The 27,020-nt window shown below is 45.8% G+C and overlaps 1 protein-coding gene across 2 annotated transcripts in view; it reads left to right on the plus strand.

Annotated features, from left to right (window-relative positions):
* TDRD3 (tudor domain containing 3) overlaps positions 1–27,020 on the plus strand; it is an 860,519-nt gene that overhangs the window by 260,047 nt on the left and 573,452 nt on the right. Inside the window, exon 3 of one of the 2 annotated variants that reach the window (XM_078657412.1) lies at positions 13,302–13,363. Coding sequence is in view for 1 of the 2 variants with exons in the window: in XM_078657411.1 (XP_078513537.1) it covers positions 13,298–13,363 (66 nt within the window). In the remaining variant the exon portion in view is untranslated. Of the gene's footprint in view, positions 1–13,297; positions 13,364–27,020 lie in introns of both variants that reach the window. The other variant, XM_078657411.1, reaches the window with a different exon arrangement.

The following is a 27,020-nucleotide window of genomic DNA, read 5'->3' on the forward strand; positions in this document are numbered from 1 at the left end:
TGCAGGGAAAGGCTCCATAAGGGGTAAGAAGAAAGCTAAGCACAAGATGTATATTATTTAATTACTACAGAACATCAGGCCTAAATCTATACAAAAAGAGTGCATGTGAGATAAACTTGTACATATGTCTGGAAACAATTATTTTTATTACAGAATAGATTTTTTATTTTTCCATTATATTTTTCTTTTATTCGTTTTTAGGTCGAGCAGACGGAGTGTCTGCTCGACTACTATTGTTGCCCATTAATGGGAATGTGGACACCGATGTGGACGAGCGTTTCCTTCGCGGTTTACACCGCTGGAGCGCGCGTCTCACCCGCGCATGCGCAGATTAACTCAGCATTTTTTTTTTTTATTTTTTTTTTTTATTTCCCAGCCCCGAACCGAATCAGGTATCAGAGCGCTTCACATATAGGCAGCCCCCACCCCCCACCCCTCTGCATGCGCACACACAGGCGAGCGCATGCACACGCAGGCACACGGCAGACACTCGCTCACACACACCCCCCTCCCCCACAGTCACACACACGCACTCCAGACACATACACACACGCACGCACACACACATACACAGCCCGCCCCCCCCCCACTCGCGCGCACGCACACATGCTCTCCCCCCCCCCACCCCCCGCCCCCCGCTCAGCAACCCACTCACCGGCTTCATTCCTGCGGCGGCTCTCCTCAGCTGCAGGGCAGCAGGACTCTTCTTCCCTCCTTCGGCACCCGCAGGGTAGGCTCCTGCCAGCTCCGGTGCTTGAAACGCGGCTCCGGCTCCTGCCAGCTCCGGTGCTTGAAACGCGGCTCCCATCGCGGCTCTTCCGTTGGAGGCGGGGTAGGCTCCCGCCCTCCTACTTCCTGTTTCCTGTTGTCGCGCCGGCCTGCCTGACTTCCTGGTCGCAGGCCGGCACAGTGACGGCGGTGATTTGCGGTACTAATTAATTTAGTTATTTTTTTATTTGTAGCGTGGTCCGCTTTCACTTTAGCGGCCGCGTTTTTTTATTTATTTAATTTATTTGCAGCATGGACCGCTCACTTTAGAGGCCGCGCTTGGTTATTTATTTAATTTGCTGTTTTCTTCTACGTGAGGGGCACAGGCGTGGCTAGAGCCGGGCACATCACGCGAAGCTTGATCACGCCCTGCCCTTCAGAACAAGGAATGCTGTACAATAACCAGGTTGTAATTTGGGTCTGTTTGGTATTCGACAGATAAATCAATAGGCAATAACGTGGCAGAGATTAGACACTTGCAGGCTGAGGGCATCAACAATTAATCTGGGTAGCTCTACATGTGTGCTCTTGGACGGAATCAGCCCCGCGGATTCCAATTGCTCACATTACAAACAGGAGGGGCCTGACTACAAAGAGATATTGGGTTCACCCTATTAAGACCCCATTAGCATAAGAACGAAGCAGTTTCATGTGAAGAGAATTTAAAACCGAAGCACCCATAGTGTTTACAAATACCCCGTTTACAGTTACATTATGTAACGAGTTACAAGCTGTGTTACTTAACGAGTAACCTCAGCTCCCGGCTCCTGCTTTGGGACTGTGGACAAAGGTGTTCGGTGTCTTGGGTGAGGCTTGGAGGGCTTTTATCCACCCGTTGTGGTTAAAAGTAGGAGCCCTCGGTGTGCTGGACTCTACTAACAGAGGGGAACTTGTATGTAAAGTCTTACGGGAATACACAGTCCGCGCAGTCACTTGAGCTCGGAGACCCCACACTGCTTGTGGAAGGAGCCGGGGAGTGCACCCACAATCCACAGCTCTCAGATCTGCTTGGACCATGTGTTAGCAGCTCATCCGCTCCAAGGTCTGCTGTGCACTCTGGGACTTGTGGTCCGGATTCTGTAAGGGGCACAATAGGACTACAACCCCCAGAATTCAGAGAAAACAAGCATTTGCAATGCAATAGGTCTCGCATTTACGCGTGTGTAAGCTAGTGGCATTGTAAATGACAATGCCTTTTATTTATGTTTTAAAAATGAAAACAAAAATAAAAGGCATTGTCATTTGCAATGTTAATAGCTCAAACTTGTTTATTCTGCTATTGAAGACAGCTTAGTCTGTATTTTTCCTTTAACGCGTACATCTGTACACGTCTTTCTGCTGATGCTTGCATTGACATGAGCAGGCCTTCTTCACTTTCTACATTCATTACACATTCTCCCCTTTAGTTGAAATTTTAACTATTTCCTCACCTTTCTTTTTGCTTGGAGTCACTAATGTGTATACATTCTCCTCAAATGTGTTTTGGAAATCTTTATAGTGCACGCTGTGTACCTGTTTTAAAAGTGCGCTGGGTAGCTGGGGTTATAGTAACGCGAGTGATGCTCACACTCTGGTGCAGTTTCCAGTAAAACGGCGGACCCGCAGAAACTCTGAAGATCGCACTGTAGCAGCCCACAGGTGAAGTCCCACATCGCCACTGTGGTTAGGACATCCCTGATCTCTATTTTGTTTTCTAGAAAGATGCCTCCCCTGTTAATAGCAGGCAAATATTGCTAATTATTTCACCCAGTTGCTATCACAATAGACATTAACAGCAGGACACCACATCCAGCGTTATAAAAACAAAACGTAACTACTGCAAAAAAAAATAGCCAATGCCATTTACAATACTAAAAGCTCAAACTTTTCCTAATGCGAGACCTATTGCATTGCAAATGCTTGTTCTTTTTATGTTTTGATATTTTCAATGATTATTACACACAGATAGTGTAATGTTTACATTACATAGACACAAACATATGTACAAAAACACAAAAAAATCCCAAAACAATAAATTACAGTGCTATTCAACAAAATCAATTTTTTAAAATAGGAGGAGTTGGTATGTTGCAAATAATTCAAAGGCTGGCGGTCGATGAGAATACAACACGAGTTTCGACGTATAAGCCTTAGTCAGGAGAACCGTCTCAACTTTCTCTATATTCATCGGCCAGGACATTGATCTCCGATTTAAACCAGCAAAAATTTTTAATCTTTCGGCGTGAAGACGGCCGCCAATTGTAAACAAACAAGGGATGCCCTTGAGGAGATGTCACTCCTGGAAGAGTTACCGCACTTGCACCCACGGCAGCGGCAGTCTTGCTGCCCTTCTCACTTCCCTCCTGAATATCGCCAGACACGTTTCAAGCAGTAAGCCCTTGTTCACTGGCATTCACAGAGACACGGAGGCGGCAGCTGCATTCAGAACTCCATTTAATTAATAACACAGTCCCGCCCCTGTGGGCGTTGACGAGCAGAGCATTCTGGTATTTGCAGTTCATTACTTATCAAGACCTGAGTTGCTGAAAAAGACACCCCAGTGGGTATTGCCACCTTCGTTCCAAATTTGAAAGCAGTCACGGTACAGCTGAACTGTCCACCAATACAATCCGTAGGTGAGGCCCCCTCCACTCCACAAGGTGCCTGCATTCGCAAGCACCAGGATCCGCTACTGACAGCGGCGGGACACCTCCGCGACGGGGCCGGCCGCCAATTGTAAACAAACAAGGGATGCCCTTGAGGAGATGTCACTCCTGGAAGAGTTACCGCACTTGCACCCACGGCAGCGGCAGTCCTGCTGCCCTTCTCACTTCCCTCCTGAATATCGCCAGACGTGTTTCAAGCAGTAAGCCCTTGTTCACTGGCATTCACAGAGAGACGGAGGCGGCAGCTGCATTCAGAACTCCATTTAATTAATAACACAGTCCCGCCCCTGTGGGCGTTGACGAGCAGAGCATTCTGGTATTTGCAGTTCATTACTTATCAAGACCTGAGTTGCTGAAAAAGACACCCCAGTGGGTATTGCCACCTTCGTTCCAAATTTGAAAGCAGTCACGGTACATCTGAACTGTCCACCAATACAATCCGTAGGTGAGGCCCCCTCCACTCCACAAGGTGCCTGCATTCGCAAGCACCAGGATCCGCTACTGACAGCGGCGGGACACCTCCGCGACCGGGCCGGCCGCCAATTGTAAACAAACAAGGGATGCCCTTGAGGAGATGTCACTCCTGGAAGAGTTACCGCACTTGCACCCACGGCAGCGGCAGTCCTGCTGCCCTTCTCACTTCCCTCCTGAATATCGCCAGACGCGTTTCAAGCAGTAAGCCCTTGTTCACTGGCATTCACAGAGACACGGAGGCGGCAGCTGCATTCAGAACTCCATTTAATTAATAACACAGTCCCGCCCCTGTGGGCGTTAACGAGCAGAGCATTCTGGTATTTGCAGTTCATTACTTATCAAGACCTGAGTTGCTGAAAAAGACACCCCAGTGGGTATTGCCACCTTCGTTCCAAATTTGAAAGCAGTCACGGTACAGCTGAACTGTCCACCAATACAATCCGTAGGTGAGGCCCCCTCCACTCCACAAGGTGCCTGCATTCGCAAGCACCAGGATCCGCTACTGACAGCGGCGGGACACCTCCGCGACCGGGCCGGCCGCCAATTGTAAACAAACAAGGGATGCCCTTGAGGAGATGTCACTCCTGGAAGAGTTACCGCACTTGCACCCACGGCAGCGGTAGTCCTGCTGCCCTTCTCACTTCCCTCCTGAATATCGCCAGACGCGTTTCAAGCAGTAAGCCCTTGTTCACTGGCATTCACAGAGACACGGAGGCGGCAGCTGCATTCAGAACTCCATTTAATTAATAACACAGTCCCGCCCCTGTGGGCGTTGACGAGCAGAGCATTCTGGTATTTTCAGTTCATTACTTATCAAGACCTGAGTTGCTGAAAAAGACACCCCAGTGGGTATTGCCACCTTCGTTCCAAATTTGAAAGCAGTCACGGTACAGCTGAACTGTCCACCAATACAATCCGTAGGTGAGGCCCCCTCCACTCCACAAGGTGCCTGCTTTCGCAAGCACCAGGATCCGCTACTGACAGCGGCGGGACACCTCCGCGACCGGGCCGGCCGCCAATTGTAAACAAACAAGGGATGCCCTTGAGGAGATGTCACTCCTGGAAGAGTTACCGCACTTGCACCCACGGCAGCGGCAGTCTTGCTGCCCTTCTCACTTCCCTCCTGAATATCGCCAGACGCGTTTCAAGCAGTAAGCCCTTGTTCACTGGCATTCACAGAGACACGGAGGCGGCAGCTGCATTCAGAACTCCATTTAATTAATAACACAGTCCCACCCCTGTGGGCGTTGACGAGCAGAGCATTCTGGTATTTGCAGTTCATTACTTATCAAGACCTGAGTTGCTGAAAAAGACACCCCAGTGGGTATTGCCACCTTCGTTCCAAATTTGAAAGCAGTCACGGTACAGCTGAACTGTCCACCAATACAATCCGTAGGTGAGGCCCCCTCCACTCCACAAGGTGCCTGCATTCGCAAGCACCAGGATCCGCTACTGACAGCGGCGGGACACCTCCGCGACCGGGCCGGCCGCCAATTGTAAACAAACAAGGGATGCCCTTGAGGAGATGTCACTCCTGGAAGAGTTACCGCACTTTCACCCACGGCAGCGGCAGTCCTGCTGCCCTTCTCACTTCCCTCCTGAATATCGCCAGACGCGTTTCAAGCAGTAAGCCCTTGTTCACTGGCATTCACAGAGACACGGAGGCGGCAGCTGCATTCAGAACTCCATTTAATTAATAACACAGTCCCGCCCCTGTGGGCGTTGACGAGCAGGGCATTCTGGTATTTGCAGTTCATTACTTATCAAGACCTGAGTTGCTGAAAAAGACACCCCAGTGGGTATTGCCACCTTCGTTCCAAATTTGAAAGCAGTCACGGTACAGCTGAACTGTCCACCAATACAATCCGTAGGTGAGGCCCCCTCCACTCCACAAGGTGCCTGCATTCGCAAGCATCAGGATCCGCTACTGACAGCGGCGGGACACCTCCGCGACCGGGCCGGCCGCCAATTGTAAACAAACAAGGGATGCCCTTGAGGAGATGTCACTCCTGGAAGAGTTACCGCACTTGCACCCACGGCAGCGGTAGTCCTGCTGCCCTTCTCACTTCCCTCCTGAATATCGCCAGACGCGTTTCAAGCAGTAAGCCCTTGTTCACTGGCATTCACAGAGACACGGAGGCGGCAGCTGCATTCAGAACTCCATTTAATTAATAACACAGTCCCGCCCCTGTGGGCGTTGACGAGCAGAGCATTCTGGTATTTGCAGTTCATTACTTATCAAGACCTGAGTTGCTGAAAAAGACACCCCAGTGGGTATTGCCACCTTCGTTCCAAATTTGAAAGCAGTCACGGTACATCTGAACTGTCCACCAATACAATCCGTAGGTGAGGCCCCCTCCACTCCACAAGGTGCCTGCATTCGCAAGCACCAGGATCCGCTACTGACAGCGGCGGGACACCTCCGCGACCGGGCCGGCCGCCAATTGTAAACAAACAAGGGATGCCCTTGAGGAGATGTCACTCCTGGAAGAGTTACCGCACTTGCACCCACGGCAGCGGCAGTCCTGCTGCCCTTCTCACTTCCCTCCTGAATATCGCCAGACGCGTTTCAAGCAGTAAGCCCTTGTTCACTGGCATTCACAGAGACACGGAGGCGGCAGCTGCATTCAGAACTCCATTTAATTAATAACACAGTCCCGCCCCTGTGGGCGTTAACGAGCAGAGCATTCTGGTATTTGCAGTTCATTACTTATCAAGACCTGAGTTGCTGAAAAAGACACCCCAGTGGGTATTGCCACCTTCGTTCCAAATTTGAAAGCAGTCACGGTACAGCTGAACTGTCCACCAATACAATCCGTAGGTGAGGCCCCCTCCACTCCACAAGGTGCCTGCATTCGCAAGCACCAGGATCCGCTACTGACAGCGGCGGGACACCTCCGCGACCGGGCCGGCCGCCAATTGTAAACAAACAAGGGATGCCCTTGAGGAGATGTCACTCCTGGAAGAGTTACCGCACTTGCACCCACGGCAGCGGTAGTCCTGCTGCCCTTCTCACTTCCCTCCTGAATATCGCCAGACGCGTTTCAAGCAGTAAGCCCTTGTTCACTGGCATTCACAGAGACACGGAGGCGGCAGCTGCATTCAGAACTCCATTTAATTAATAACACAGTCCCGCCCCTGTGGGCGTTGACGAGCAGAGCATTCTGGTATTTGCAGTTCATTACTTATCAAGACCTGAGTTGCTGAAAAAGACACCCCAGTGGGTATTGCCACCTTCGTTCCAAATTTGAAAGCAGTCACGGTACAGCTGAACTGTCCACCAATACAATCCGTAGGTGAGGCCCCCTCCACTCCACAAGGTGCCTGCTTTCGCAAGCACCAGGATCCGCTACTGACAGCGGCGGGACACCCCCGCGACCGGGCCGGCCGCCAATTGTAAACAAACAAGGGATGCCCTTGAGGAGATGTCACTCCTGGAAGAGTTACCGCACTTGCACCCACGGCAGCGGCAGTCTTGCTGCCCTTCTCACTTCCCTCCTGAATATCGCCAGACGCGTTTCAAGCAGTAAGCCCTTGTTCACTGGCATTCACAGAGACACGGAGGCGGCAGCTGCATTCAGAACTCCATTTAATTAATAACACAGTCCCACCCCTGTGGGCGTTGACGAGCAGGGCATTCTGGTATTTGCAGTTCATTACTTATCAAGACCTGAGTTGCTGAAAAAGACACCCCAGTGGGTATTGCCACCTTCGTTCCAAATTTGAAAGCAGTCACGGTACAGCTGAACTGTCCACCAATACAATCCGTAGGTGAGGCCCCCTCCACTCCACAAGGTGCCTGCATTCGCAAGCATCAGGATCCGCTACTGACAGCGGCAGGACACCTCCGCGACCGGGCCGGCCGCCAATTGTAAACAAACAAGGGATGCCCTTGAGGAGATGTCACTCCTGGAAGAGTTACCGCACTTGCACCCACGGCAGCGGTAGTCCTGCTGCCCTTCTCACTTCCCTCCTGAATATCGCCAGACGCGTTTCAAGCAGTAAGCCCTTGTTCACTGGCATTCACAGAGACACGGAGGCGGCAGCTGCATTCAGAACTCCATTTAATTAATAACACAGTCCCGCCCCTGTGGGCGTTGACGAGCAGAGCATTCTGGTATTTGCAGTTCATTACTTATCAAGACCTGAGTTGCTGAAAAAGACACCCCAGTGGGTATTGCCACCTTCGTTCCAAATTTGAAAGCAGTCACGGTACAGCTGAACTGTCCACCAATACAATCCGTAGGTGAGGCCCCCTCCACTCCACAAGGTGCCTGCATTCGCAAGCACCAGGATCCGCTACTGACAGCGGCGGGACACCTCCGCGACCGGGCCGGCCGCCAATTGTAAACAAACAAGGGATGCCCTTGAGGAGATGTCACTCCTGGAAGAGTTACCGCACTTTCACCCACGGCAGCGGCAGTCCTGCTGCCCTTCTCACTTCCCTCCTGAATATCGCCAGACGCGTTTCAAGCAGTAAGCCCTTGTTCACTGGCATTCACAGAGACACGGAGGCGGCAGCTGCATTCAGAACTCCATTTAATTAATAACACAGTCCCGCCCCTGTGGGCGTTGACGAGCAGGGCATTCTGGTATTTGCAGTTCATTACTTATCAAGACCTGAGTTGCTGAAAAAGACACCCCAGTGGGTATTGCCACCTTCGTTCCAAATTTGAAAGCAGTCACGGTACAGCTGAACTGTCCACCAATACAATCCGTAGGTGAGGCCCCCTCCACTCCACAAGGTGCCTGCATTCGCAAGCATCAGGATCCGCTACTGACAGCGGCGGGACACCTCCGCGACCGGGCCGGCGGCCAATTGTAAACAAACAAGGGATGCCCTTGAGGAGATGTCACTCCTGGAAGAGTTACCGCACTTGCACCCACGGCAGCGGTAGTCCTGCTGCCCTTCTCACTTCCCTCCTGAATATCGCCAGACGCGTTTCAAGCAGTAAGCCCTTGTTCACTGGCATTCACAGAGACACGGAGGCGGCAGCTGCATTCAGAACTCCATTTAATTAATAACACAGTCCCGCCCCTGTGGGCGTTGACGAGCAGAGCATTCTGGTATTTGCAGTTCATTACTTATCAAGACCTGAGTTGCTGAAAAAGACACCCCAGTGGGTATTGCCACCTTCGTTCCAAATTTGAAAGCAGTCACGGTACAGCTGAACTGTCCACCAATACAATCCGTAGGTGAGGCCCCCTCCACTCCACAAGGTGCCTGCTTTTGCAAGCACCAGGATCCGCTACTGACAGCGGCGGGACACCTCCGCGACCGGGACGGCCGCCAATTGTAAACAAACAAGGGATGCCCTTGAGGAGATGTCACTCCTGGAAGAGTTACCGCACTTGCACCCACGGCAGCGGCAGTCTTGCTGCCCTTCTCACTTCCCTCCTGAATATCGCCAGACGCGTTTCAAGCAGTAAGCCCTTGTTCACTGGCATTCACAGAGACACGGAGGCGGCAGCTGCATGCAGATGCCTCCATATTGCCAGTGATAAAGGGCTCGCATGAGCTTGAAACGCGTTTGGCGCTTGGACTGTGTGCGCTCTGCTAACCTTACTGCCACCTGCTGAGTGGAGTGCGGTAACCTCTCTGTGTGTGGCTTCTCATTGGGGCAAACCTTTTATTTATATATATATATATATATTAGAACACTTCACTCGAAAATGAGGCCGCTCACCACCGCAGGTTGGTTTCCAAAACCTTTATTTGAGAAACATGCAGCTCACAGGTCCCGTGTTATCATCCTTGGCCTTACGCGTTTCGAAGCATTGCCGCTTCTCATCAGAGGCCGCATCACACGAATCCGGTTCATTGCGGATACCATCCCCCACGTGCTTTTTTATAATTGCAATTGGCCTCAGCTGTGCCCAAATTTCAAAGTATAGTGTTTGCTGGGAGATTTAGTCCTTTTACAACTTTTTTGTGCGCCTGTTCAGGAACTTTTGTAGGGCAAAAAAAGGTTTTGGAAACCAACCTGCGGTGGTGAGCGGCCTCATTTTCGAGTGAAGTGTTCTAAGATTTATCACGGTGGCTCCGACCGTGGAGGGATCGCACTGCCTAGAAGGGTTAAGGACCGCGGAGGAGAGAACGAGCTGCCTCTGCAATGGCGCTGCAGGTAGCAGAATTAAACATGCCGCTTACAAGCCCGGAGCACACTGGAGGGCTACAAAAGTTCCTGAACAGGCGCACATGAATCGAACCCATTGGAGGGCAAAAAAAGTTGTAAAAGGACTACATCTCCCAGCAAACACTATACTTTGAAATTTGGGCACAGCTGAGGCCAATTGCAATTATAAAAAAGCACGTGGGGGATGGTATCCGCAATGAACCGGATTCGTGTGATGCGGCCTCTGATGAGAAGCGGCAATGCTTCGAAACGCGTAAGGCCAAGGATGATAACACGGGACCTGTGAGCTGCATGTTTCTCAAATAAAGGTTTTGGAAACCAACCTGCGGTGGTGAGCGGCCTCATTTTCGAGTGAAGTGTTCTAAAAAAAAAAAAAAAAAATATATATATATATATATATATATATATATATATATATATATATATATATATATATATATATATATATATATATATATATATATATATATATATATATATATATATATATATATATATATATATATATATATATATATATATATATATATATATATATATATATATATATATATATATATATATATATATATATATATATTGTAATGAAAAGAATTGTTTCCAGTCATATGTACATGTTGATCTCATGTGCACTCTTTTGTATAGATTTAGGCCTGATGTTCTGTAGGCATTCAATAATATAGATCTTGTGCTTAAGTTTTACCGATTGTTGCCATAATTCTTCCAGGGGTTTACATTGATGACCCCGGGAGAAGCTTGTTTTATTTGCAAGTAGTGTTGGAGCTTGGAGCTTTTTGCCCATATTCTTTGGATTTAGGTGATTCCTGTTGGTGGATTCTAAGGCTGTATTGAAACATCCTTGATTCAACACATGTCTCCATGAAAGTGATGTAAGTGCTTTCTGGACAGGGACAAAGTTAACATGGAATCATTTTGAGTTTAAATCAAGGTCATTGAAATGGTTTAAAATGTTTTATTGATGATCACAATGTTAACAGTGAGTCATTACATGCACTAATTATTGCTGTTGTAAGATAGTACCATCCCTGGTGATTTGGATGGTTTTCATCTGGTCTATTATGACATGGGTCTGCTTTTATTTAATGTGATGACACCCTAATAAAGCCAAAAAACCTGTGTTTTGATACTTACCCCCATTATATTGTGCCTGGTGTATTTGGGGGTATCATAGAGTGAGGGTTCTGGGCCTGCTATTGGTGTGAAATGTTAGAAGAGTGTCACCATAGCTATTTCCACCTATTGTTGTGTCTTTTTTATGTGAACTAATGCATATTATTGAGTAGTGTATGCGTAATAACCTTTTATAATGAAACACTGACTGGACAATGATAATATAGGATGTTATTTGTTGGCTACCTACGGGATGGGGGAACTATCCCTCACCACCTACCTTGAGTAGGCCTTGGACTAACCTGCCTCGCTAACCTGAGAGAGTCCGGTACTACAACAGGGGAACTTGGTTCCCAGTAGATTGAAGTTTGTGGATCTGTTACCTGTGAGGGACCAGCATCCTTCACAACTGATAACTTTCTTTCTTACAGGGGTAAACATATATTTTTCAATTGTTAAAATCATCTTTTTCAATTGTTAAAATCATCTTTTTGACCTCTATGAAATCTCTGCAAAGCCGTTGTCAGGTCCGTTTGTGTGTACGCAGTGTTTTGCACATATTTATGGACTTGCCGCATTTTCCACTTAATCCATCATCTGCTGCATAATCTGCAGATTTTAATAAAAAATAACTTTGTGCTTCTAACTCAGATAGTTGAAAGGCTACTAAAAACGCAGCAGTATGCGTTGCAAAGCAGTGGAAGGCCCTTTGCAAAGGTTCACTGGTCACTTTTCTGTTGCTTATTGCTATAGTTAGGTGTTAAACTTGTACCAGTGAAATAAAAACTTATGCCCAGACAATTTTAACAAGTGTAACAAGCGTTGGTAATGCAATAGGGCTTGCATTTACAAAGGTTATGTAAATGCGACACCTATTGCATTACAAACGCTATTTTGTAAAAACTCCCATGCAATGCTTTACATTTAATATCGGCTACACCCCTTTCTTTAGACGAGCCGTGTCTAAAGAAAGGGGTGTGGCCATCATTGAAGTGAAAGCGCGATATGGGGCGCTTTAACCCAAAAAAAGCTTTCATTTGACAAGGTGACAAATGAATGATTTTATTTCTGAGAGTGCCCCATGCCGCCCTTTCATTTTAATGGCGGCCACACCCCTTTCCTTAGACTAAGCTTGTTTAAGGAAAGGCGTAGGCTGACTTTAAAGTGTAAGTGGGGCATGGGGCATTTAAAAAAAAATGTCATAAAAAATAAAGTTAAAAAAAAACCAGCCAGGGCCGTTTGGCCGAGCAAGTAAAGCAAAGGCATGTCCGCCACTAATCGCATCAGTGCCGGCCTGGCCGTTGCGGGCACCGGGCAATCCCCCGGTGCGCTGCAAGGGTGGGGGACGGTTTTGGGCCCCTGGGGGCTCTTTTTGTTACAGGGCCGTTTTTGCAGCATAGCTGCAAAATGGTCCCTGTAACAAAAAAGTCAGAAAACCGGCCCCGGTAAAGAGCTCGGTCGCACCCCCAAACTCCCCACCTCCTGGGGCCCGGCCGAGCACTTTGCCAGGGCCGGTTTTAGTTCCCAGTCCGGCCCTGAACAGCATAGCATGCCGTGCTATGTAACAAACATAATAAAGCTGTTGCAAGAGAGTGTTACCTGCCTGCAACAGCAGGCATGCGAAAACCATTCAACAAAATAGTGCTTGGAGGCTGTAATTAAAGCCAATCGATCAACACCACATGTAAAAGGGGGTGTCTTCATGGCAGGTTACAAATTAAGACAAGTTGGTGCTAAGGTTGGACTAACCAGCATATTTACTAATCAGAAGCCGGCATTTACAAAGGACAATGACAAAACCAATGACAAATATGGGCGGAGAGTGGACGGGGCTTCAAGTGCATAATCCAATACAGCATGCCTCGAATAGCAGTGCATGCGCTGCCCAGTCTCCACCTAAACAGAATACCGTCACAAAACGTACCTCATTACCCTGCATAATTTGCCTTTTTGTGCTGCATAATCTTTTCCTTCCCTGCTGCTTAATTCCAGGGGCCATGGCCACTGTTCATTTATTAAGTATAAGTTTAAATAACCTGGATATGCTTGTAACACAGTAAATATGTAATTTTTTTCATTCATACACGAAAATCCTAAAATAGAAATCGTATAGACAATAATTGTGTAATATTTTAATTTCAGACAGATCTAAGAAACATTGGCAGGAAGTTCCTACCGGTTGACATCAATGGCGGAAAGGTGGAAAAGGTAACTTTTTAAAAGTTTTCTTCATTTTAGAGTTCAAATAGTGTTCTAACAGTGGGCCAACAGCCTCCCGCCGTCAACAGTCCCTCTTGCGCATGCCTGTGGCTGTTTATTTGTGGTTTCCCAATGCTCTCGAAAATTGTCCGATATGTGTGTTGCTTCCAGTGATGGTAAAGAAATGGGTGGCGTGGGAAGTTAGCACACGGTAGCATTTGAAATGCTCTGCTAGACGCAAAGTAGCTTTCGGTTCAGTTGATTGCATTCTGCTTCTAGCCCTGGCCGCCTGCCTGGCTGATGGCAACGCCGCACCGGCCGCTTTTATTAGGACTTGTTGAGGATTTAGTTGTTGAAGTAAATCGGAGCCGACTTGCAAGAAAGCTTTCAGAACTTGCCAGCTGTTTTGATTTGTTCATCGTCAGGCGGTGTCCTGTCTGCCTCAAATCATGACAAATGCAATCCCAGCTTGAAGCAGCAGACAGCAAAATAAAAACACGAGGTTAGCTACAAACAGAACGATAACGTGTACACTTTTTTTTTTATTTCTAGAGTGGTGCGTATTTTACGTGAAGCTGCTTGTAGGGTGTTTTGCAAAAGGAAAGTTTTTGGGAAATTGTAATGATGCCTAATGAATTCAGCACTATTGCTCGAGGCTGATTAGCCCCAGGCTTCTTCTGGGTAATGGTTGTCAACCAGACCCAATTAACCTCGAGGTGAGGTGGAGGGGGCTAGTATTTCTTTATTAAGCACTCGTCTAGTAACTTCGTACCCTGGAGCGTCAGGCCACTGAGAGTCATCTCACTGGTACTGCGAACCCTGACAGACTTTGGTATCATGGTTTAATTGCTGGTCCCTGGAATTTCACAAAATGCAACTTACAAATTCGAATGACCTCAAAAATCCTGTAGCCTCCCAAGGAACTAACCCTGCGCCTCTGGACTCCACACCAGCCTCCGTTCAGGCCTTGTTCAGCGAACTCTGTCCTGAATTGCAGGCAGGGGCTCTTGGTACACCAAAAACAAAACAGGCAGGTGCTGTACAGATGTATAGCAGTGACTGCTCACTGCAGGTGGTGCACTATCAATGCGAGTCCAATGCACACCATCCAAGAGAGCAAAGATAGAAGGGACTTCTCAGTGACCTCAGACTAGGTCGCCACATGTTAGAAATGGCTTGTAAATACTGGGCACGACAGGCGACGGTGTCCCTCGAACATTTCTGCACCATATACCACAAAGCGATTTCCACAGCCAAGAAAGAGTCCATGCTGTACATGGTCCCACTTTTTCATGATAAAAGCGTGGTCTCAGCTCAAATTATCAAATGGTGAAGTCTTTCTGTCCAAACTCACTCATAGTCTAAATGTGGGAGATTTCTCAATTGTTCTGGCATATTCTTCTGCTGAGCCCTGAAAAAGCTGTATTATTTCAACCCACCTTAAACAAGTTCGCCAAGCACCTAAAGAACCTATTCTGCTCTCACCACTTGCACTTCCTCACTACACACAAATATACCTGCATTTCATAGGCCAATTATCTACTGTTTCCTTTGGCATTGGGCTATTTAAAGGTGGATGGGACAAAGCGGGTTCAATTTAAACGCATCCAAATAGGAAGACCTTGCCTGGAGCCAAGCACACCTAAACAGAAACCTATTTACTCATCCCCATCTGTCAAAAATGGGAAGCTAAGAACTTCGGTGGGACTTAGACCTCAGGCTGAACTCCCAGTTATTAGCAGGAGCACAGTTCTCTTTCTTCCAATGAAGCTCCGAAAGAATATTGTGCCATTCATCACACTATGCGCGACCCACGTTAGTGAATACCATGCTGAACTGTCAACTTAACTATGCAAAGGGTCTGTATGAAAAGGTAAAACAAAGTCCCAAACCCTGCTGGATGTCTATTCTGTGATGTACAAAATACCAGTCTGTCTTTTTATCTCATAATCTTAATCTTGCGCCCTGCATAGTGCAAACCACACTTTTGAACTTCAAAATACTTTGCCTCTTTTTAAGTACCTGGGGGAGACTGCGTCCATATACCCCGGGATAAACCCAACAATACCTTCCCTGTCCTCCTGAATGCACTCTTGACTCAACGAAGACCAGTTTCCTACAGGTGCCCAGGAGCAAGTGCAAATGCGATAGCCTTCAGTTCACATCCAGCCTTTTAAGTGGCCTATTACTGGACATCTGCCACATAACCGCTTGAGGCAATTTAGGGCCAATGTGGAAGTTTGCATCTTATGCGTGTTTCCTCCCTCTGGTGTCATGTCCTCCATGCAGGGATTAAGTGGTCATTGGTACAGTGCTGCACTTTGCCTTGTGTAAATATACAGTTGGCACTCTGAAAGGATGCACAAAAAATATAGATTTAATCTGTCCAAATTAAGTGTAAATAGGATTGTCGGTTCATTGGTGACGAGGATATTGGTAGCTTATAATTTATGCATTGAGCTACCTTCCTGTTGTGACTTTGTCTACCTAGGGCAAATGTCTTCAGTATGGTTGCTCAGACCAACGTCAAATTATTTTCAAAGAAATTCAGATACTTTTAATAAAGATGGAGTTTTTTTATTAACCCCTTCTGCGCTCATGACGAGCTCAGCTCGTCATGAGCGTAACCTGCGCTACGCGGATGACGAGCTGAGCTCGTCACGTAACGCGTTTTTTTTTTTAAATCGCAGCGCGCAGCGGGAAAACCGCTAGCGCGCACGTGGTTAAGTCTCAAGAGAAAAAGCGAGAGGAAACTAACTTTACAAACACAACCTACACAGACTCTCTTATTAGTGGTGCCTCATATTTACCTCTTTGTCTTCATCCAGTACTCTTGGGTGATTTAAACTTACTTTGCATAGTTGTTGGTATAGGGTTTTGAGAACTCTTGGTTCAGTATTAGATTTTTGTAATGTTTGTGGTCCCATTTCCCTCTAATGAAAAAAAACCTGTGGTGGTTTCTGCTACCTTTGAAGAGCTACCCCTAGTTGTGTTGGGCTCAATCAATCACTCAATAAAACTTTATTTGGAATTCAAAGTAGAATCCAAAAATGTACCTCATGATAAAAGCAAATTCATCAACGACTATTTAAAAAGACAATAAAATATATAAATTTCATAGATAACCTACCACTCAAACAGATCATACAAGAAGGAGCTTCTCCCAACCACATCAATGTGCACCCAATGGCGATAGGTCAAATAAATGTCCAAACCTCTCTGCAGCAGGCCAGAAAAAGGACAGGGTTAATGCATGGCAACAAGGTCTAATCAATAAGTGCTTGCTCGGGCAAGGATTGTCCTTTCAAGGCACTTGCATATGTGTCATGCCTCCCTAGTATTAGCAATAACAGTTACTCATTTCCACCGAATCAACCTTTGATAAGAAAGCAAGTGGGGCCAAAAATTCCTGAGATTGTTTTGGGCAATTCCCGTAAAAAAAATATTTCCTAGGCCTGTTTTAAAAACTGCATAACTAAAGAAAATTCAATGCGCTCCGAACAATGTTTTCTTCTGAGGTACAGGGCAAATTCACATATGACCAGCATTTCATTTGGGGTAACAATACCAGTTTATGAATAATTATAAATCTGAACTGGGTCAATAAAACTCTGTCATCATTTTCATGGTCTTGACCAAAATATTATGGAGAAGTGGGTCTTGGAGATGCTTGGCAGTCTAGGTCCGCACTGCCCAAGTCTGTTTTGATTTTTTTTTTAATTGGAATTGGGTGAGGGTTTCGAGAAATTCAAATCCTATTGTAGGCAGATCTACTGTCGAATTCCTTCTACTAAAGGAGGTGGCATATCGAGAGCCATATCTCGATATTATCTCAAAACCTAGAGACAGGGCATTATATTTTAAATTCAGAGTAGGAGTGCTGCCTGTTTGTGAACTGACTGCCAGATGGAAGCAACCTGTACAGACCACTCCATTCTGCCCATTTTGTGAGACCACGATTGAGTCGGTCCCCCATTTTCTGTTTGTATGCCCCGCATACAATGCCCTTCGCATTAGGTGGCTGAAACCTTTCTGTAAAGATGTAGGGACCAGACATTGTGGTGAGGCCTTACGCATTTTGAAATCGGACACACGGCCCCTACTTGTCTGTGGCAAGGCGAAGTTTTTAAATTGGGCATGGTTGATTAGGTCAAAAAGGCTTTCTTATGTTGTTTAATTGAAATTTTAATGGATAATTTTATGTAATTTATTGCTGCCATTCATATTCAAATTTGTATAACTGTTTTCTATGAAAAAGGCTTTTTTTATGTATTTTAAAAACTGTATTGTGCTCCTTTTAAAGATATATTCATATCGAAATAAAGCCAACTTTGACTGACTGACAAAATATTATTCCTGTACAAAAACAGAGTTCCTTTTCCTGATTTTATACCTTATGTGTGGTGTGCCTAACCCCGTCGGGGTGACCACCTACGTGAAAGAGATTCTGCAGTATTGTTTAGGTTACCAAATTTACAACTTGAAATATCAAACCCTTCGGTGTCATGGGGGACCATATATGAATCAAAGACTTTTTAAAATTTGTCATACATTTATTTATAATTTTTTTTTAAAAAGATCATAGTACCACAATACTGTTACATGAAAAAACAATGCAAGATATATATTCAATTAATACAAAAAATGTTTATAACACACTCACTAAAACAATTTATAGTTTCTCGAGAAGACTCAGAAGGAAGGAGGACGCCACGCAGTTCAGCTCCTACCACCAAAAGTACAAGCCAAGTCAAAAGGCTTCAACTAAAAGATTTCCAACCCCAGAGTGGATCTATACACATAAGAGTGAAGTAAATAAAAAGTAACTCTTGTCATCCAGTAAGACGGAGCAGGGAGAAGAAATATCAAAAGGGAGCTCCCAGAGGCGTCCTCCTCATGACCAAAAGAGAAATGGAAATAGGACCGTATTGAAGTGGTTAAATTCCATACACTCTGAGGAAAGACCGAGAATATCGAGTGAAATTTCATATAAACAAAGGGAATGAAAAATATGAGCAGATGCTAAACGGACTCATAAGAATAGAGAAAAACGATCCAGGGAATATTACCTGGATGTGACCAATCAGGGAACGAGTCCTGAAGAAGGTGCAAGAATAAAAGAGGCACCGAAACGCCGCGTCAACAGTTTGTTCCTATTAAGATATTGATCTGCTATTATGATGTATCAATATGTCTGTGGTAAACATTGCTGCACAAGCAGTTTTTAAACTATAAATTGTTTTAGTGAGTGTGTTATAAACATTTTTTGTATTAATTGAATATTTATCTTGCATTGTTTTTTCATGTAACAGTATTGTGGTACTATGATCTTTTTTAAAAAAAATTATAAATAAATGTATGACAAATTTAAAAAAGTCTTTGATTCATATATGGTCCCCCATGACACCGAAGGGTTTGATATTTCAAGTTGTAAATTTGGTAACCTAAACAATACTGCAGAATCTCTTTCACGTAGGTGGTCACCCCGACGGGGTTAGGCACACCACACATAAGGTATAAAATCAGGAAAAGGAACTCTGTTTTTGTACAATTGTTGACCCAATCCTTTTCCTGACAGAAAGGGTAGCTCCCTACTCATAACTTTTCTGAAAATATTATTCCTGCCATGGTCTCTGCTTGAGACCCAAGTATGCAGTAACCATAGGTTTCTCCCGTTCAACACATAGTCTTGCTGCCTCAAAATGTCTTTTACCCAGGAATTTTAATGTATTTCTACTCAAATCTTGACAGGCGCGGTTCGTCCGTGGGGGCGTAGCCCCCCCTGCCCGACGCCGCCCGCAGCTCCCTCATGACAATCATGTCAATGAATCAACATGACGTCAGACCGCCGGGCGGGCGTCATGTTGATTCATTGACATGATTGTACAGACGGCAACACAAGTACGCATGCGTGGGGACGGAGGGTGAATTTTTGCCCACGCATGCGCACTTGTGTTTTGGCGGCGTTGCGCATGCCCATCAGGAGCCCTAATGGGCGTGCTGCGGGCGAGAGGGTACCTGTGCCCCTGGCGCCAGGATTGGCCAGGGGCGCTGTGAGCCTTGCTCTGCACATACGGATTATAATGTCCTAGCAACAGCTGTAGAAGTTAGATAGAGGATTTTAGATTTGTGTCGGGAGATGGGCATGTTTTTTGTACCTGATTCAAAGAAATGTAGTCTTTTTTAAGTGTATGTTTTAGGAGTTCGGTTCTGCGTCAAAGTGTTTGTTTGACGTCTGTATGTGCTAGTGTTCTGGGAGCTGTGAAATCTTCAGATCTTGTCTGGGTTTTGATGTTGGCGTCAGTGTCCTGCGTGAGTGTGGTCAGGGGCTTGCATTCCTTGTGGTGCACTCCAGTGATCTGAGGAAGTGATATCTGTGCTCTTTTGATGTGTGGTTAGCTGGCTATTATTGAGGTTGCGCCTTTTGTTTGCTTGGCTCTGTTGATTGTTGTGAATGTGTGGGCATGGGGGCGTCAGGGAACTTGTGTGTCTGAGGTGCTTGCAGCTCCAGCGTGCCTTGGCGTCTTGCAGAGCAGTCACTGCAGGACCTGTATCTGTGATGCGCTAGTGGCATGTAATCATAAAAATACATGAATGATGGATGGATACAGGGTGGGTGCATTAATGATTGTTCGGTGGATGGGTGGGTGGATGGGTGCATGGATGGATGGATGCATGCATGATGGGTGGATGGATGCATGAATGATGGATGCAGGATGGATGGGTGGGTGGATGGGTGGATGCATGAATGAATGATGTATGGATGCAGGATGGGTGGATGGATGGATGCATGAATGATGTATGGATGGATGCATGAATGATGGGTGGATGTATGATGGATGGGTGGGTGCATGAATGAATGATGTATGGATGCAGGGTGGGTGGATGGATGGGTGGATGCATGAATGATGATGTATGGATGGATGGATGCATGCATGATGGGTGGATGCATGATGGATGGATGGATGGGTGGATGCATGAATGAATGATGTATGGATGGATGCAGGGTGGGTGGGTGGATGGATGGGTGGATGCATGAATGATGTATGGATGGATGAATGGATGCATGCATGATGGGTGGATGCATGATGGATGGGTGGATGGGTGGATGGATGGGTGGATGGATGGGTGGGTGCATGAATGAATGATGTATGGAGGCAGGATGGGTGGGTGGATGTATGAATAATGTATGGATGCAGGGTGGGTGGGTGGATGCATGAATGATGTATGGATGGATGCATGCATGATGGGTGGATGCATGATGGATGGATGGGTGGATGCATGAATGAATGATGTATGGATGGATGCAGGGTGGGTGGGTGGATGGATGGATGGGTGGATGCATGAATGATGTATGGATGTATGGATGGATGCATGGATGCATGCATGATGGGTGGATGCATGATGGATGGATGGGTGGATGAATGGATGGATGGATGGGTGGATGGATGGGTGGGTGCATGAAGGAATGATGTATGGAGGCAGGATGGGTGGGTGGATGTATGAATAATGTATGGATGCAGGGTGGGTGGGTGGATAGATGGGTGGATGAATGAATGATGTATGGATGGATGCAAGGTGGTTCGGGCTCGCTCGCTGCGCTCGATCGCTGCGGTGCAATATGCAAATTAGTTTACGCCCACCACTTTCAAATGTCACCAGCCGCCCCTGAATCTTGAAGGTTCTGAGGAGCATCGAATAGATCAGGTCTACCTAGTTTTGAACCTAAACGTTTAAAATGGCATAGCCATGTGTTACAGAAAGCCTGATCAAGAGCCAAGCAATCCTGAATGTCTGCTCTATTAAAAAAAGGTTCTTCATAGGTCCAAGCCTTATGCCATTAGAATAGCTGACCAAGGTGGATTATCTCTTTGATAAAACCCATACCCAGTTTGTGGTGTAACAAATGTGCGAGGGTGAATTGGGGGACTGCAAGCAATTTCGGTAAAAACATGTTCTCCACATTTGAAGGGGGCATTATTTGTATAACCTCACACGCCTGCACCATACGTATCTGCCCTCACACAGTTAGCTGTGAAAATTACAAACATATCAATTAGCTGTTCCCTAGTTTGTTTGCAAAACTAAAAACGCATGCCATAGACTTTTCAAGTTGGAGTGTTCTGAAATGAACAATTTTTCCAGGACCCTTTAACTTCAAATTTGACACCAAGGTACACAAATGAGAGATCCTTGCCCAAAGGGTGGGAGTTGGGTTACATAGTGCAGGATCCTGTCTTGGGGAGGGAAAGGGGGCCTATACATAATATAGGACTTCGCATAGTTGACCTGCAGATCTAAATTAACCATAAGATTGTTAAATCTGTTTAGAATCTGCTGTTAGGTGAGGGGAGTACTGGCCACAGTACTACATCATCCGCAAATAGAAGCGTAGGAACAGGGTGCTGGTTTGTCATTTGGAGATCTCGATTTGTCCCTACAAGTTACCTCACTAATCTGTTGCTATACATCGTAAAGAGGAAAGGTTCCAAAATGCACCCCTGCCCCTTCCCACTCTGGACTTCAAAAGCCTTTGAACATTCCCCATTTCTTCAATACCGAACAGTTGCAGAGATATCCAAATGCATTTCTTTCAACAGGTTGATAATGGCTGAATCAATGCCAGTGTGCACTTTACTACATGTGAGGGCATCACCACACAAGCAGGTATGCCCCTGTTTTGGTCAATTCCATTGCTGCCAGTACAATTCAACTAGAAAGCCATTTTACAAGCATGTGCTGGACACTGGTAGGAACGAGTTCCCCAGATACATGATGTCTTCACTGAAAAAAAGGGATTTTTGATATCAAACATCTTGTATTAATAAACCTGCGCCGATGCCAGTGTCAGATTGAGTAATACATGCACTCAGAGGGCCCCTTAGAGGCACCCCCTGAAAATTTACCAGCCACTGGTGTGATGGCTGACTGGTTCTAACCAGGGCTGCCACCAGAGATGAGTTTCTGACCCCGAAGGGCGTGAGGGCCTTTGATCTCCGAGGGCCATAAACCAAGCCTGCTCGAGCAGGGGGTGCCTTGCACCTCTGCCTACAGTATGATCTGCAGATTAGCATTCCAGGGCCGGGAGCTTCAAAGAAACCCGCTGCCTTTGGTATGCGAATCTGACTTCTCTCTCAGGAAAGGTAACTGACCCCCTTTGTCCAGAGCCCTTTGGCACCTGGACAGGCAGGAAAATTAGCTAGGCAAGACAGGTGTGTCCACCCTTAGGTGAGCACCAAATCTGAACAGGGCTACCTGAAGTGGATGCGACTTTTCAGAAGCGACCATCTTGGTAATGGCAAATCTATGATCTCTGGGACAGGGTTATGCTCACTTCCCCAATAGAAATGGTCACATAGGGGGCTTAGTGACCTCAGAGGTAAGTAGCCCATTGTACCGCCATTTTTAAGTTGGTCTGTGGGAGAAAGGGTTTAAGTTTCTTTAGTATTCTCATCTGGTGATTGGCTCCCTTGGTGGCATCAGTGATTTGTGCCTGCATGATCAGGTGTTTGTGTATGGTGACCTCCAAGGATTTCGCGGAGTCAATGATGTGGGGAGCACAGTCAAAGGAAGTTAGATGTTTCAACCATATGTCTAGCTTGGGTGTGTGATTGGGTGGGGAGATGAGAAGGAATTCTGTTTTTTTGATGTTGAGCATGAGGTACAATGCTGAATTTTGGACTGAATTCAAGTTCTCTAGCCCATAGCACCTACCCTAAGCAAACCTTGTACTGCTCTGCCTTGCTACCATGAGAGTCAAGCAAAGAGTATGCAGTTCCTGTCAAAGAAAAATGTAACAGAAATGTGGTTGGTGTATATATAAATCACAATCACAAGTGTATATAGGATACTTTAGTCATAAAATCCAACCTAATTGTGGGGTGGTTAGAACCCCATTGGGTAGTGGCAGAGGCTGCACTAATTTATGGGTAAAAAAGGTTTCCAATGTGCGAATTGCAACAACCTAATCCTGTGTCTGCCACCCCGGATATACATACTTAACTTTATTGACCCAAACCTCAGTCGATTTGGTCTTCGGTCCTAAGGAATTGCCAAGATTGATAGTGACTGTAATTTGGATAGAAACCTCCCGACCTATTTTTACACAACTCTTTGAGCTGCATCGGACCATTACATCCACCTTCAGCCACCCACTGATTTTACTATAACAAGGGGACCCACATATGCTGGGGTACCTCTTAGTAATTTTTATACCCGCATCACACCAATCTACACTTAATCATGCACTGAGCATGGCCACTCATACTTCACAATGGCAAAATCAAAAGATCTCTTGTAAAGAACCCCCTTGTGGTTTCGATTTGGCAATGCAGCGCTGGCCCAACGAGGAGCTGCCCTATGATTAAGCATGACACCCAGCTGGGTGTCTGAGGGCCATTGCCCCTGAGTAATCGGATCCCCCGATCTAGTTTTTCAGTTGACCACCGACCACATATCTGTTACATTTTTCTTTGATAAGAACTGCATCTTTTTTGGATTTACATAGCCTTGTTGGGAGCTTGTATGCTGGACTTTGATGCTCTCCTAGTCCCCCTTTAACATAGTGATTAATGTATATGGTGCGTGTGCCATTAACGGCAAAAAGATTTTATTCTATGCATAATTAGAGCTTTGATACCCCTTTCTTAAGCAACCTACTTCTTGTGTTCAGTAGCCATTAGACATTGGCTAAAGACGTTGTCAGTCAGACCCTGGACCATCCCTCAGGAGTGCTTTAGTCTCATCTTTTTTCTTTTGGATGTTTGGATGTAGCCTTTTGCCTCCATTTGAATTTATGAGGGCCTAGTTTAAAGCAGAAACAATAAACATCTGTTATTCAGCGCCAAGATACCCCGTTAGGGGTGAACGTGCGCTCTACAAATGCACATGTTATGTTAAACGTATACTCCTCATCCTATATTTAATTTCTTATCTATGCATTAGGTTCACAAAACAGTAATTTTATTGATTTGCACTGCAGCAAGCATTCTTTTTATCTTTTGTCTTGAATCAGAGTCGTAAATGTATCAGTTTGCCAATGCTTGGTTTCTATGCTCCTTAGTGTAAGACATCATAGTAGAGATTGTTTTAAGGCCTCTGCTACCGCCAAATCCATTAAATCTGCTGTGTAAAGAAAGTTCAGATCATCACCTCAAGATGAACAAGATAAATCATTTACATTTACAAATGGTCATTGAACCCAGGCTACTAGAGCACCACCTTCTGACATGGCGAAAGTGCAGGACAAATGTCCAAATACCTGCTGCGGTGCAGTGGTAAACTTGATATTCCACAGTGCTGCTTATGAGAAATGCACAGCAGCAGTTGAATAATACCTGATCAAGTATTTTTCAAAAAACATAGAAAGAGAAGTCCTCTCTATCTATGAAGAAAGTAATCTTCTAGCTAACACTCACGCTAAATCATCCTTAGATGATGCAGACTCTGCTCTCAGACCTGGTCAGTGTTGTGCTGTCATTTATAGGTCTGCGTTTCAGGCTTCAAAGGATGCTGCAACTTTTAGAGCCCAGATATTATATTAAATCCCAAACAAATCAATCACTAGGCAGGGCAGACAAGAATCCAACTGGATCATATGCTTCTGCTCTTGGAAAAAGAAAACGTCAAAGAGGAGATAACCGCTTACGGGGTGTACTTGGTCTCCTTTGGCATTCCCAAGAAAGATGGAAGTATCAGACTGATGATGATACATAAAAGCTACAGACTTCAGAATGGCAACGGTGCAAGATGACATCCCTCTTGAAAGACTACTTTGTTAATGACCATTAACATCAAGGGTGATTACTTTCTCATCCCGATGCACAAGACACATTGCAGGTATATTTGCTTTGTGGTAGATGGGAAATTATAATTCCTGTATAAATTTCAGGTTCTAATTTTACATCAAAAAGGGAGGGAGAAGGAGGGTCTGTCTAGGTTCAACCTCCAATATCTTTACAGTACAACACAAAAATCCATATGTGATGGATCATAAGAACCTAGCCGGGGAGAGATCGTAGGTCCACCCGATTTGAGTGTGCCTCAACAGAAAAGAAAATGTATTTTCTTGAGTCCCCTCCCTCACCCAGGGTTGCCCCTAGGTGACATGCTTCATCATCGGGGCCATCCCAAGCATCTACTGCTTGTGTGAGCTGCGACTTGCGAGGGATACATAGGAGCACTGGTTTGTGCATCTATGTGTAGTGCAGTGTATGGAGGAGTGGTGTTTTGTGGTAGTTAAAAATACCGAACCAGTAAGCTAAAGTTTTATTCCTGCTCCTAGTTGGTAGGATTAAAAGGGGTAGATAAAAGGAAAAATAACTTATGTGGTTATAGTCCCTAATAATCCGTCAACATGTTTCAAGGTGTCCCCTACACCTCTTCTGGCCAACATGGGGTCCAGCCCCATGTGTACCACTCCGGTGAACTACCTAAATTAAGGTGAAAATTAGAAAAATTATAGAAAGCACATCTATTATATGTGCATTTCAAATATACATACGGTTAATGCTGTACCCGCAGTATTTATTAAGTAGCAGTAATATGCCCCATGGTCCGCCTGGGTGGAGGGGTCTGTAGAAGTTCGGCTGTACTCCGTCAGTTTGACCTGTAGCTCCCAGGCTCGACCACATCAAATTTCAGGTTCTGCCATTTACAGAAAAATAAGCACATTAGATTTTCACAAAAGGTCAGTGTGGTAGAAGGTTTGCGACATCAGTCCAGCCATGTGTACCCAAACGTTTGAGATTAGGATAGAAAGGCAAACTCTTTCCAACAATCTACAGTAAGCTCAAACCTGGGTTATACTGCTGTTATGTCGTTTGGGCTTCATTGTTCACCTTCAGAAGTCATCTTATCTCTGATCATCACATAGCAGAAGGCATTGTTTGTGCTGGACATTGACACCTACTTTAAATATTGAAGTATTTTAGGGTGGACAGTGAATCAAAGATGGCAGACCCTAAACTTGGCTGTGAGGCGCTCTTCCTACTGACTCATACATTGTCTCCTTTTGCATGTAGAACTTCCCGAAATCTTCCCGCGAGATGACCAGTTGCTATTGTGCAGGGTATCTTAACACATGCTCTTCGAAGGAGTGGCTGTCTAGGGCAGGCGCAAGGTAATGCTGACTTCTGTTCACTATTGGTGTTCATGATGGGTGGGGCACCATAAAGTGCTAAGCCCTCTCCTGTCGAGCAGGGACTCCCTGTTTGTCAGGTGAAGGAAGCAACAGTAATGGAGTTTTCGCTTCAAGATGGAGATCTCGGGTTGTTGGAGCGGTAGGCCGCCAACAAGATCCGTCGGCACTCTGTGAAACACAGACCGCTTCTGCAGTCACCTTCTGATGTCGCTGCCTCAAGAAGATGACCGCTTCTCTAGGGAATGCTTCCTCATTTGCTCCCTTTGTGCTGACTTGGGTAAAAAAAATCCATTCATTTCCAGTTAATCTTCTAACCCTCTGAGCATTTGCACCCTGGAGATTCAGCACAGATTACACCTGCAGGCTAACCTCAACCTGATGCATCATTTCAACAAAGTGAGAATATTAAAATTGGAAATTCTGATAACCAAAATATCCATACTTGGCACATATGCGCACAACCTATTGTCCAAATGCATTCTAGGAATAGTAGTTCTTGATGAGACGCTATATGTCCACCACGAG

Source organism: Lissotriton helveticus, chromosome 8, assembly GCF_964261635.1.
Source record: "Lissotriton helveticus chromosome 8, aLisHel1.1, whole genome shotgun sequence".
Classification (NCBI taxonomy): domain Eukaryota; kingdom Metazoa; phylum Chordata; class Amphibia; order Caudata; family Salamandridae; genus Lissotriton; species Lissotriton helveticus.